Source organism: Salvelinus namaycush, chromosome 9, assembly GCF_016432855.1.
Source record: "Salvelinus namaycush isolate Seneca chromosome 9, SaNama_1.0, whole genome shotgun sequence".
Classification (NCBI taxonomy): domain Eukaryota; kingdom Metazoa; phylum Chordata; class Actinopteri; order Salmoniformes; family Salmonidae; genus Salvelinus; species Salvelinus namaycush.
This window is the reverse complement of record NC_052315.1, coordinates 16,698,257-16,712,153: the sequence shown is the minus strand read 5'-3', so window position 1 is coordinate 16,712,153 and position 13,897 is coordinate 16,698,257. Positions and strand designations below refer to the sequence as shown.

General features: G+C 44.2%; 1 protein-coding gene across 1 annotated transcript in view; it reads left to right on the top strand.

The window, feature by feature from the left end:
- The window catches only part of LOC120054066 (ceramide synthase 1-like), a 94,086-nt gene that overhangs the window by 67,790 nt on the left and 12,399 nt on the right, over positions 1 to 13,897 (top strand). The window contains exon 2 of the mRNA XM_039001439.1: positions 6,154 to 6,313. Within this exon, the coding sequence (XP_038857367.1) occupies positions 6,154 to 6,313 (160 nt within the window). The remainder of the gene's footprint in view (positions 1 to 6,153; positions 6,314 to 13,897) is intronic.

The following is a 13,897-nucleotide window of genomic DNA, read 5'->3' as shown; positions in this document are numbered from 1 at the left end:
TTGGCAGCATGAGTGAAGGATGCTTTGTTGCGAAATAGGAAGCCAATTCTAGATTTAACTTTGGATTGGAGATGTTTGATGTGAGTCTGGAAGGAGAGTTTACAGTCTAACCAGACACCTAGGTATTTGGAGTTGTCCACATATTCTAAGTCAGAACCGTCCAGAGTAGTGATGCTGGACGGGCGGGCAGGTAGCGATCGGTTGAAGAGCATGCATTTAGTTTTACTTGTATTTAAGAGCAGTTGGAGGCCACGGAAGGAGAGTTGTTTGGCATTGAAGCTCAACTGGAGGTTAGTTAACAGTGTCCGAAGAAGGGCCAGAGGTATACAGAATGGTGTCGTCTGTGTAGAGGTGGATCAAATAATCACCAGTAGCGAGAGCGACATCATTGATGTATACAGAGAAGAGAGTCGGCCCGAGAATTGAACCCTGTGGCACCCCCATAGAGACTGCCAGAGGTCCGGACAACAGGCCCTCCGATTTGACATACTGAAGTCTATCAGAGAAGTAGTTGGTGAACCAAGCGAGGCAATCATTTGAGAAACCAAGGCTGTTGAGTCTGCCAATAAGAATGTTGTGATTGACAGAGTCGAAAGCCTTGGCCAGGTCGATGAATAGGGCTGCATAGTAATGTCTCTTATCGATGGCGGTTATGATATCATTTAGGACCTTGAGCGTGGCTAAGGTGCACCCATGACCAGCTCTGAAACCAGATTGCATAGCGGAGAAGGTGCGGTGAGATTCAAAATGGTCGGTAATCTGTTTGTTAACTTGGCTTTCAAAGACCTTAGAAAGGCAGGGTAGAATAGATATAGGTCTGTAGCAATTTGGGTCTAGAGTGTCTCCCCCTTTGAAGAGGGGGATGACTACGGCAGCTTTCTAATCTATAGGAATCTCAGACGATACGAAAGAGGTTGAACAGGCTAGTAATAGGGGTTGCAACAATTTCGGCAGATAGTTTTAGAAAGAGAGGGTCCAGATTGTCTAGCCCGGCTAATTTGTAGGGGTCCAGATCATCAGCTATCTGGATTTGGGTGAAGGAGAAGTGGGGGAGGTTTGGGCGAGTTGCTGTGGGGAGCGCAGGGCTGTTGACCGGGGTAGGGGTAGCCAGGTGGAAAGCATGGCCAGCCGTAGAAAAATGAAATTCTCAATTAATCAAATCAAATTTTATTTGTCACATACACATGGTTAGCAGATGTTAATGCGAGTGTAGCGAAATGCTTGTGCTTCTAGTTCCGACAATGCAGTAATAACCAACAAGTAATCTAACCTAACAATTCCATAACTACTACCTTATACACACAAGTGTAAAGGGATAAAGAATATGTACATAAAGATATATGAATGAGTGATGGTACAGAACGGCATAGGCAAGATGCAGTAGATGGTATAGTGTACAGTCTATACATATGAGATGAGTAATGTAGGGTATGTAAACAAAGTGGCATAGTTTAAAGTGGCTAGTGATACATGTATTACATAAGATGGCAAGATGCAGTGGATGATATACAGTACAGTATATACATATGAGATGAGTAATGTAGGGTATGTAAACATTATATTAAGTGGCATTGTTTAAAGTGGCTAGTGATACATTTACATAATTTCCATCAATTCCCATTATTAAAGTGGCTGGAGTTGAGTCAGTATGTTGGCAGCGGCCACTAAATGTTAGTGAGTGATGGTTGTTTAACAGTCTGATGGCCTTGAGATAGAAGCTGTTTTTCAGTCTCTCGGTCCCTGCTTTGATGCACCTGTACTGACCTCGCCTTCTGGATGATAGCGGGGTGAACAGGCAGTGGCTCGGGTGGTTGTTGTCCTTGATGATCTTTATGGCCTTCCTGTGACATCGGGTGGTGTAGGTGTCCTGGAGGGCAGGTAGTTTGCCCCCGGTGATGCGTTGTGCAGACCTCACTACCCTCTGGAGAGCCCTACGGTTGTGGGCGGAGCAGTTGCCGTACCAGGCGGTGATACAGCCCAACAGGATGCTCTCGATTGTGCATCTGTAGAAGTTTGTGAGTGCTTTTGGTGACAAGCCGAATTTCTTCAGCCTCCTGAGGTTGAAGAGGCGCTGCTATTGTGGATTTATCGGTGGTGACAGTGTTTCCTAGCCTCAGTGCAGTGGGCAGCTGGGACGAGGTGCTCTTATTCTCCATGGACTTTGAGTTTGTACTACAGGATGCAAATTTCTGTTTGAAAAAGCTAGCCTTAGCTTTCCTAACTGCCTGTGTATATTGGTTCCTAACTTCCCTGAAAAGTTGCATATCACGGGAGCTATTCGATGCTAATGCAGAACGCCACAGGATGTTTTTGTGCTGGTCAAGGGCAGACAGGTCTGGAGTGAACCAAGGGCTTTATCTATTCCTGGTTCTAAATTCTTTGAATAGAGCATGCTTATTTAAGATGGTGAGGCAGGCACTTTTAAAGAATAACCAGGCATCCTCTACTGACAGGATGAGGTCAATGTCATTCCAGGATACCCCGGCCAGGTCGATTAGAAAGGCCTGTTCGCTGAAGTGTTTTAGGGAGCTTTTGACAGTGATGAGGGGTGGTCGTTTGACCGCAGACCCATTACGGATGCAGGCAGTGATCGCTGAGATCTTGATTGAAAACAGCAGAGGTGTATTTGGAGGGCGAGTTAGTTAGGATTATATCTATAAGGGTGCCCGTGTTTACGGATTTGGGGTTGTACCTGGTAGGTTCATGGATAATTTGTGTCAGATTGAGGGCATCAAGCTTAGATTGTAGGATGGCCGGGGTGTTAACCTTTACTTAACACCCATCCCGGATCCGGGAGCATCCTCATCAGTAAAAGCTGACTAGCATAGCCTAGCGCCACAAGTAAATAATAGCATATAAATATCATGAAATCACAAGTCCAATACAGCAAATGAAAGATAAACATCTTGTGAATCCAGCCATCATTTCCGATTTTTTAAGTGTTTTACAGCGAAAACACAATATAGCATTATATTAGCTTACCACAATAGCCAAACACACAACCGCATTTATTCACCGCATAGATACCATTCGCAAAAACCAGCAAAAGATATAAAATTAATCACTAACCTTGACCAACTTCATCAGATGACAGTCTTATAACATCAGGTTATACAATACACTTATGTTTTGTTCGAAAATGTGCATATTTAGAGCTGCAAACCGTGGTTATACATTGTGAATATGTAGCATCGATTCACCAGAATGTCCGGAGCTATTTTGGACACTCACCTAATCTGACCAAAGAACTCATCATAAACTTTACATAAAAATACTTGTTGTATGGCAAATGAAAGATACACTGGTTCTTAATGCAACCGCCGTGTTAGATTTTTTTAAATAACGCAAGCTGTTTGTTATGGTAAAGTTATTGCGAGACAGCGCCCGCCAAAATGGCAGAGAATAGGAATCAACATTTTCCACAGAAATACGAAATAACATCATAAATTGTTCTTACTTTTGTTGAGCTTCCATCAGAATCTTGTACAAGGAGTCCTAGGTCCAGAATAAATCGTTGTTTGGTTTTAGAATGTCCTTTACTCCTGTCGAATTAGCAACCTTAGCTAGCCATGTGGCGCGAACATGCCCATCTTCTCTTGACGCAAAGAACGGAAAATTCCAAAAGTCCCAATAAACTGATACAACTCTGTTGAAAAAAAACTACTTTATGATGTTATTATCACATGTATCAAATAAAATCAGAGCCGGAGATATCCGCCGCGTATACCGAACGCTTTTCAGAAGCCAATGTCGACGTACTTCGCGCGCCAGAGAAGACAAAGAAATTTCCAGACCTGTCACTCCAAAAGCTCTTGTTCGGCCTCAGATCAAGCTAGACACCCCATTCCACCTTCCACTGCCTGTTGACATCTAGTGGAAGGCGTATGAAGTGCATGCATATCGATAAATATTAGGCAATTGAATAGGCAGGCCCTGGAACAGAGCATCGTTTTCAGATTTTTCACTTCCTGTATGGAAGTTTGCTGCAAAATGAGTTCTGTTTTACTCACAGATATAATTCAAACAGTTTTAGAAACTTGAGTGTTTTCTATCCAATAGTAATATGCATATTGTACGATCTAGAATAGAGTACGAGGCAGTTTAATTTGGGCACGATTTTTTCCAAAGTGAAAACAGCGCCCCCCTATTGACAAGAATTAAGCATGTCCCAGTTTAGGTCACCTAGCAGCACGAGCTCAGAAGATAGATGGGTGGCAATCAATTCACATATGGTGTCCAGGGCACAGCTGGGGGCAGAGGGTGGTCTTTAGCAAGCGGCAACGGTGAGAGACTTGTTTCGGGAAAGGTGAATTTTTAGAAGTAGAAGCTCGAATTGTTTTGGTACAGACCTGGATAGTAAGATAGAACTCTGCAATCAATCTTTGCAGTAGATTGCAACCCTGCCCAATTTGGCATTTCTATCTTGGCGAAAAATGTTATAGTTAGGGATGGACATTTCAGGGTTTTTGGTGGTTTTCCTAAGCCAGGATTCAGACACGGCTAAGACATCTGGGTTGGCAGAATGTGCTAAAGCAGTGAATAAAGCAAACTTAGGGAGTAAGCTTCTAATGTTAACTTGCATGAAACCAAGGCTTTTACGGTTACAGAAGTCAACAAATGAGAGCACCTGGGGAGTGGGAGTGGGGCTAGGCACTGCAGGACCTGGATTAACCTCTACATCACCAGAGGAAAAGTAGGATAAGGGTACGGCTAAAGGCTATAAGAACTGGCCGTCTAGCACGTTCGGAACAGCGAGTAAAGGGAGCAGGTTTCTGGGCACGATAGCATAGATTCAAGGCATAATGTACAGACAAAGGTATGGTAGGAAGAGAGTACATTGGAGGTAAACCTAGGCATTGAGTAATGAGAGAGATATACTCTAGAGACGTTTAAACCAGATGATGTCATCGCATATGTGGGAGGTGGAACAACATGGTTGGTTAAGGCATATTGAGCAGGGCTAGAGACTCTACAGTGAAATAAGACAGTAATCACGACAGTAATAAACAAGGCATATTGATATTAGGGAGAGGCATGCGTAGCCAAGTGATCGTATGGGTCCAGTGGGTGGTTGGGCTGGCTGGGTACACAGCGATTGACAGTTAGCAGGCCGGGGATAGCAAGCTAGCAGTTAGCAGGCCGGGGCTAGCAAGCTAGCATAAGGGCCTTAGATGGACGTTGCAATGGGGGAAAGTCTGTTTTTGCCTCCTCGTGCGGTGACGTCGATAGACCAGTCATGGAATTAGTAGGGTTCCAAGTAGCAGAGGGGTCCAAGTCCAATTGGCAAAATGGGTATAGTGGTTCAAGAAACTGGCTGATTGATCCGCTAACAGTCCAATATGCTCTAGATAGCTAGCAGGCCGCGGTTAGCATAATGGGCCTTCAGGGGACGTCGCGCCTGAGGGGCCTGTTGGGATCCTCGGACAGATTATGTCAGTATTCCGGTCGTGAAGGATCGGCGGGGTTCCGTGCCCGTAACGGCAGTAGAAGGGGTCCGGATATTGTAGCCGAGGAGTGGGCTTCAGGAGTAGCCCAGGAGCCCTAGCCAGGAGATGGGTCTAGCATGGGTTAGCTCCAGGCTAGTTGGTGCTAGCTCCGGGACAGAAACTTTAGCCAGGAGTAGTCAACCCGGGTTGCTGTTAGCTAGCTGTGAATGTCCAGATGAAAAGGTTCAGAGTTTGCGGTAGGAATCCGGGGATATGGAGAGAAAAATAGGTCCGGTATGCTCTGGTTTGAAACGCATTGTACGAACTGGTGAGAGCTTTCTGAGCTAAAGGTTAGCTGATGACCGCTAGCAGTGGTTAGCTGACTGATAGCTGGTAGATAGATAGCTAGCAGCTAGATAACTGGAATACCTCAACTGAAGCTGAGGTAAATAGAAATACTTCAGAAAAAAAACTGATCCACACCGCATTGGGTGAGGCAGGTTGCAGGAGAGTATTTTGAAGTTGAGGTTTAGGAGAAATATTAAAGAATGCGAAGAAAAAGATATAAAAAAAGATATGTACATGGGACGAGGCAAGACGTCTGACTGCTACGCCATCTTGGATCATTGCATACTTAACATTCCATTGAGTTTTGAAACAATCTGAAAGCAGAGTTTCCCCAGCTGAGTTTTGAACAATAAACAGTATCCTGTGATTTGTGTTGCAGCCGTTTGCACAATGGTGTAGTCTCCAGCCCAAAGATTCTGCCAAGATGCCAGAGAGCTCGTGGAAACTGGTCTTCTACACCATGTCCTGGTCGTACAGCACCTACCTGCTCTTCTTCACCAACTACACCTTCTTCCACGACCCGCCCTCCGTATTCTATGGTAAGCCATACAAATAAAAAAAGCTGCACAATTATTGTCAAGTGATACGTAGACCTAAAATAGTCAGCAGTGGAACTCAGTCGGGCATTCAACTGCTGTTGAGAGTTGTCATCGAATAATGCACAAGGTGCAATTTTCAAAATGTGGTAGTAAATGGGCAGTTTCTCTTGTTATGTCATTCAACGACAGACCTTAGAGTGCTACACTACATGACCAAAAGTATGTGGACACCTGCTCGTCAAACATTTCATTCCAAAATCATGGGCATTAATATGGATTTGATCCCCCTTTGCTGCTATAACAGCCTCCACTCTTCTGGGAAGACTTTCCACTGTTGGAACATTGCTGCGGATACTTTCTTCCATTCAGCCACAAGAGCGTTAGTGAGGTCTGGGACTGATGTTGGGCAATTAGGCCTGGCTCGCAGTCCGTGTTCCATTTCATCCCAAAGGTGTTCAATAGGGTTGAGGTCAGGGCTCTGTGCAGGCCAGTCAAGTTCTTCCACACCGATCTCGACAAACCATTTCTGTATGGACCTAGCTTTGTGCACGGGGGTATTGTCATGCTGAACAGGAAAGGGCCTTCCCCAAACTGTTGCCACAAAGTTGGAAGCACAAATCTAGAATGTCATTGTATGCTGTAGCGTTAAGATTTCCCTTCACTGGAACTAAGGGGCCTTGCCCAAACCATGAAAAACAGCCCCAGACCATATTCCTCCTCCACCACTTTACAGTTGGCACTATGCATTGGGACAGGTAGCGTTCTCCTGGCATCCGCCAAACCCAGATTTTTCCGTCGGATTACCAGATGGTGAAGCATGATTCATCACTCCAGAGAACGTGCTTCCACTGCTCCAGAGTCCAATGGAGGCAAGCTTTACACCACTCCAGCCAAAGCTTGGCATTGCGCATGGTGATCTCAGGCTTGTCTACCATGGAAACCCATACATATTTAGCAAATTTTATTGCTGGTGTAGCGAAATGCTTGTGTTCCTAGCTCCAACAGTGCAGTAGTATCTAACAATTCACAACAATACACACAAATCTAATATTAAAGAATGAAATTAAGAAATGTATAAATATTAGGACCAGCAATGTCAGAGTGGCATTGACTAAAATACAGTATATACATATTATTTTTTTATTGTTTTTAATTTAATCTTTATTTAACTAGGCAAATCAGTTAAGAACAAATTCTTACTTAAAATGATGGCCTAGGAACAGTGGGTTAATTGCCTTGCATAGACTTCAGGAAGTGTACAACACCTACCTCTGCAACATCTATCAGAGGTCAGAATATAGAGATTGTAGAGGAATACAAATACCTGGGTGTCCTCTTGGACAATAAGCTTCAGTGGAGTAAATGTACAGACCTGATCTACAAAAAGAGCCAACAGAGACTGTACTTTCTCAAAAATCTGGGATATTTTAATGTAGACTGTACTATACTGACTCTGTTTTACAAATCTTTCATTGAGAGTATTTGAACTTTTTGTATTGTTTGTTGGTTTGGCAATGCCACTGTCAGCTAGAGAAATATGCTGAGAAGGATTATCACCACAGCAAGTAAGGTACTTGGAGTCAAACAGACAGGCCTGGATGATATCTTTAAGGTCAGGGCCCTCCGCAAGGCTCACAAAATCATTTTAGACCCAAGCCACCCCCTGTACCTTGACTTTGAACTACTCCTCTCTGGGCGCAGGTATAGGGCACCCCTCAGCAAGAAAAACAGAACTAGACAATCATTTGTGCCAGGTGTGATATCCCTCCTAAATAGCTCGGGCTAGTCTTTAATTTCAAAAAAATGTTTTATTGGTATGTAACTGTTATGAAAAGTTGTATTGTCAATTTTGTTTTGTATTTAAACGTGTACATGACACTGCAACAAAACTTCCCCATGGGGACAATAAAGTCAGTAAATTGTTCAGGGTCAGAACGACAGATTTTTACCTTGTCAGCTTGGGGATTTAATCTAGCAACCTTTCGGTTACTGGCCCAACGCTCTAACCACTAGGCTACCTGCCACCCCGAAATGAATATGAAATGAGTAAAGCAGTATGTAAATACTATTAAAGTAACTTGTTCCATTATTAAAGTGACCAGTGATACCATAAATATGTACATTGGGCAGCAGCCTCTAAGGTGCAGGATTGAGTAACCAGGTGGTAGCTGGCTAGTGATAGCTATTTAACAGTATAATGGCCTTGAGATAGAAGCTGTTTTTCAGTCTCTCGGTCTCAGCTTTGATGCACCTGTACTGACCTTGCCTTCTGGATGATAGCGGTGTGAACAGGCCGTGGCTGGGGTGGTTGATGTTCTTGATGATCTTTTTGGCCTTCCTGTGACATCGGTTCTTGTAGGTGTCCTGAAGGGCAGGCAGTGTGCCCACGGTGATGCCTTGGGCAGACCGCACCACTCTCTGGAGAGCCCTGCGGTTGCGGGCGGTGCAGTTGCTGTACCAGGCGGTGATACAACCTCACAGGATGCTCTCAATTGTGCTTTTGTAAAGTTTGTGAGGGTCTTAGGGGCCAAGACAAATTTCTTCAGCCCCCTGATGTTGAAGAGGCGCTGTTGCGCCTTCTTCACCACACTGTCTGTGTGGGTGGACCATTTCAGATTTTCCCTCATGTGTAGTCCAAAGAACTTGAAGCTTTTCACCTTCTCCACTGCTGTCCCGTTGATGTGGATAAGGGCGCGCTCCCTCTGCTGTCTCCTGAAGTCCATTATCAGCTACTTCATTTTGTTGAGGTTGAGGGAGAGGTTATTTTCCTGGCACCACTCCGCCAGGGCTCTCACCTCCTCCTTGTAGGCTGTCTCGTCATTGTTGGTATCAGGCCTACTGCTGTTGTGTCGTCTGCAAACTTGATGATTGAGTTGAAGGCATGCATGGGCACGGGTGAACAGGGAGTACAGGAGAGGGCTGAGCACGCACCCCTGTGGGGCCCCAGTGTTGAGGATCAGTGAAGTGGAGGTTTTGTTTCCTGCCTTCACCACCTGGGGACGGCCTGTCAGGAAGTCCAGGACCCAGTTGCAGAGGGCGGGGTTCAGATGTTGGGCCCCAAGCTTAATGATGAGCTTACTATGGTGTTGAACGCTGAGCTATAGGCAATGAACAGCATTCTTACATAGGTATTCCTCTTGTCCAGATGGGATAGGGCAGTGCAATGGCGATTGCGTCGCCTGTGGATCTATTGGGGCGGTATACACATTTAAGTAGGTCTAGGGTGTCAGGGAAGGTGGAGGAGATATGATCCTTAACTAGCCTCTCAAAGCACTTCATGATGACAGAAGTGAGTGCTATGTGGCGATAATCATTTAGTTCAGTTACCTTTGGCTTTCTTGGGTACAGGAGCAATGGTGGACATCTTGAAGCAAGTGGGGACTATAGACTGGGATAGAGAGAGATTGAATAAGTCCGTAAGCACTCCAGCCAGCTGGTCTGTGCATGCTCAGGACCGAGGGAAAGATGAAGGGAGCAAAGTACAGAAAGATCTTTGATGAAAACCTGCTCCAGAGCGCTCAGGACCTCAGGCTGGGGCGAAGGTTAAACTTTGAACAGGACAACAACCCTCAGCACACAGCCAAGACAATGCAGAAGTGGCTTCTGGAAAAGTCTCTGAATGTTCTTGAGTGGCCCAGCCGGAGCCCGGACCTGAACCCGATCGAACATCTCTGGAGAGATCTGAAAATAGCTGTGTAGCGACACTCCCCATCCAACCTGATTGAAAGGATCTGAAAGGATCTGCAGAGAAGAATGGGATAAACTCCCCAAATACAGGTGTGCCAGGCTTGTAGTGTCATACCCAAGAAGACTTAAGGCTGTAATCGCTGCCAAAGGTGCTTCAACAAAGTACTGAATACTTATGTAAATGTGATATTGTAACGGATCTCCTCTTCGTCGGATGAGGAGTAGCAAGGATCGGACCAATGTGCAGCGTGGTAAGTGTTCGTCATATTTAACTAAAACTGAACACTACACAAACCAACAACGAGGGAAAATTAAACAGTTCTGCCAGATGAACATACACTAAACAGAAAACAATCACCCACAACACACAATGAAAAACAGGCTACCTAAATATGGCTCCCAATCAGAGACAACGATAGACAGCTGCCTCTGATTGGGAACCACACCAGGCTAAACATAGAAAACCAACAACCTAGAAAAAAGAACATAGACTGCCCACCCCAACTCACGCCCTGACCAAACTAAAATAGAGACACAAAAAAGGAACTAAGGTCAGGACGTGACAGATATTTCTGTTTTTTTCTCTCGTTTTTTTGCAAAAATGTCTAAAAACCAGTTTTTGCTTTGTCGTTATGGGGTATTGTGGGTTGATTTAATTTAACCCATTTTAGAATAAGGCTGTAGTGTAACAATATGTGGAAAAAGTCAAGGGGTCTTGCGCTGTAATACTAATTCATAGGCCAACACTACAATTTAAACACAATTTTACACACCTGATTAGTAGGCTATATAATCAGTTCAATTTCATTAACATATCCTAATCTGATTTCACTGATAAAATCACCAATGTCTCTATTAGTTCGTTTTTTAATATTTCTTTGTGTGTTGATTTTGAAAAACAGCTTGCAATAAAGAGAAAATGTTGCTCTGAAAAAGTTTCAAAAGAAAGGTGAATAATGAAAATATACATTTCAGGGAAGAATGGACAGAGAAATAGGCATTCTTACCATATTTCTCCAATTCTCCAAACCAGTGTCTTGTTTGCAACGAAACGTTTGCTGTTTGCAAATAATTCAATATAAGACATCTTCATGAATCGAAGCATGGCACTTTGAAAAGTTACACTATACTGTATATACAAAAGTATGTGGACACCTCTTAAAATTTGTGGATTTGGCTATTTCAGCCACACCTGTTGCTGACAGGTGTATAAAATTGAACACACAGCCATGCAATCTCCATAGACAAACTTTGGGAGTAGAATGACCTTACTGAAGACTTTCAACGTGGCCCTTTCCTAAGATGCCCGCTTTCCAACAAGTCAGTTCGTTAAGTTTCTGACCTGCTAGAGCTGCCATGGTCAACTGTAAGTGTTGTTATTGTTAATTAAGTGGAAACGTCTAGGAGCAAAGTGGTAGGCCACACAAGCTCACAGAACGGAACCGCTGAGTGCTGAGGTGCGTAGTGCATAAAAATACTCTGTCCTCGGTTGCAACACTCACTACCGAATTCCAAACTGCCTCTGGAAGCAACGTCAGCACAATAACTGTTCGTCGGGAGCTTCATGAAATGGGTTTCCATAGCCGAGCAGCCTAAGATCACCATGCGCAATGCCAAGCGTCGGCTGGAGTGGTGTAAAGCTCACCGCATTGGACTCTGGAGCAGTGGAAACACGTTCTCTGGAGTGATGAATCACACTTCATCTGGCAGTCCGACGGACTAATCTGGGTTTGGCCAGGCGAACGCTACCTGCCCCAATCCATAGTGCCAACTGTAAAGTTTGGAGGAGGAGGAATAAAGGTCTGGGGCTGTTTTGCATTGGTTTGGGCTAGGCCCCTTGGTTCCAGTGAAGGGAAATCTTAACGCTACAGCATACAATAACATTCTAGACGATTCTGTGCTTCCAACTTTGTGGCAACAGTTTGGGGAAGGCCCTTTCCTGTTTCAGCATGACAATGCCCCCGTGCACAAAGCGAGGTCCATGCAGAAATGGTTTGTCAAGATCGGTGTGTAAGAACTTGACTGGCCTGCACAGAGCCCTGACCTCAACCCTATCGAACACTTTTGGGATGAATTGGAATGTCGACTGCGAGCCAGGCCTAATCGCCCAACATCAGTGCCCGACCTCACTAATGCTCTTGTGGCTGAATGGAAGCAAGACCCTGCAGCAATGTTCCAACATCTAGTGGAAAGCCTTCCCAGAAGAGTAGAGGCTGTTATAGCAGCAAAGGGGGGACCAACTCCATATTAATGGCCATGATTTTGGAATGAGATGTTCGACGGGCAGGTGTCCACATACTTTTGGTAATTTAGTGTACGTTTCCACCCAGACAGAGGCATAAAATTTTAAGCTTCAACTGCTGGTTACTCGTCTGTTGCTTAACCCAACAACAGAAGCTGCTTGGGTTGAAAGATATTCTGTGAAAGGCTCAATTAATAAGGACAGAATAGCAAAGTCCATTTTTTGTCTCCTCAAATATTGAAGGATGCAGCTCAGCTTCAGAATGTCATATAGACTAATCAATACATACCAATATGCATCAGATGCGTATTTTGTGTCCATTTAAAGCTTGTTTCTAGCATAGCATGGAGTTAAGCATTGTTATAGAACGCTTTATATTATCTGGATACTTTTTGTTTTTATTTATTAAAAAAATATAAAATAACAATAGTTATTCTTTTTGGCATTTTCTTTAAGAAAGGTAACGGCATACCCTCACTCAATTTGTAATGCTTTTGCAACAGTCTTGAATGAGTTCCCACATATGCTGAGCACTTGTTGGCTGCTTTTCCTTCACTCTGCGGTCAAACTCATCCCAAACCATCTCAATTGGGTTGAAGTTGGGTGATTGTGGAGGACAGGTCATCTGATGCAGCACTCCATCACTGGCCTTCTTGGTCAAATAGCCCTTACACAGCCTGGAAGTGTGTTGGGTCATTGTCCTGTTGAAAAACAAATGATAGTCCAACTAAGCGCAAACCAGATGGGATGGTGTATCTCTGCAGAATGTTGTGGTAGCCATGCTGGTCAAGTGTGCCTTGAATTCTAAATAAATCACTGACAGTGTCACCAGCAATGCACCATCACACCACCTCCTCCATGCTTCACGGTGGGAACCACACATGTGGAGATCATCAGTTCACCTACTCTGCGTCTCACAAAGACACAGCGGTTGGAACCCAAAATTTCAGATTTCCACCGGTCTAATGTCCATTGCTCGTGTTTCTTGGCCCAAGCAAGTTCCTTCTTCTTATTGGTGTCTTTTAGTAGTGGTTTCTTTGCAGCAATTCGACCATGAAGGCCTGATTCACGCATTCTCCTTTGAACAGTTGTTGTTGAGATGTGTCTGTTACTTGAACTCTGTGAGGTGCAATCTGAGGTGCAGTTAATTGCCGATTTCTGAGGCTGGTAACTCTAATGAACTTATCTTCTGCAGCAGAGGTAACTCTCGGTCTGTGGCGGTCCTCATGAGAGCCAGTTTCATCATAGCGCTTGATGGCTTTTGCGACTGCACAAGAAGAAACATTCAAAGGATTGACTGACCTTCATGTCTTAAAGTAACGATGGACTGTCATTTCTCTTTGCTTATTTGAGCTGTTCTTGCCAAATAGGGCTATCTTCTGTATACCACCCCTACCTTGTCACAACACAACTGATTGGCCCAAATGCATTAAGAAGGAAAGAAATTCTACAAATTAACTTTTAACAAGGCACACCTTAGTTGAAATGCATTCCAGGTGACTACCTCATGAAGCTGGTTGAGAGAATGTCAAGAGTGTGCAAAGCTGTCATCAAGGCAAAGGTGGCAACTTTGAAGAATCTCAAATTTTAAATATATTTTGATTTGTTTAACACCTTTTTGGTTACTACATGATTCCAAATGTGTTATTTCATAG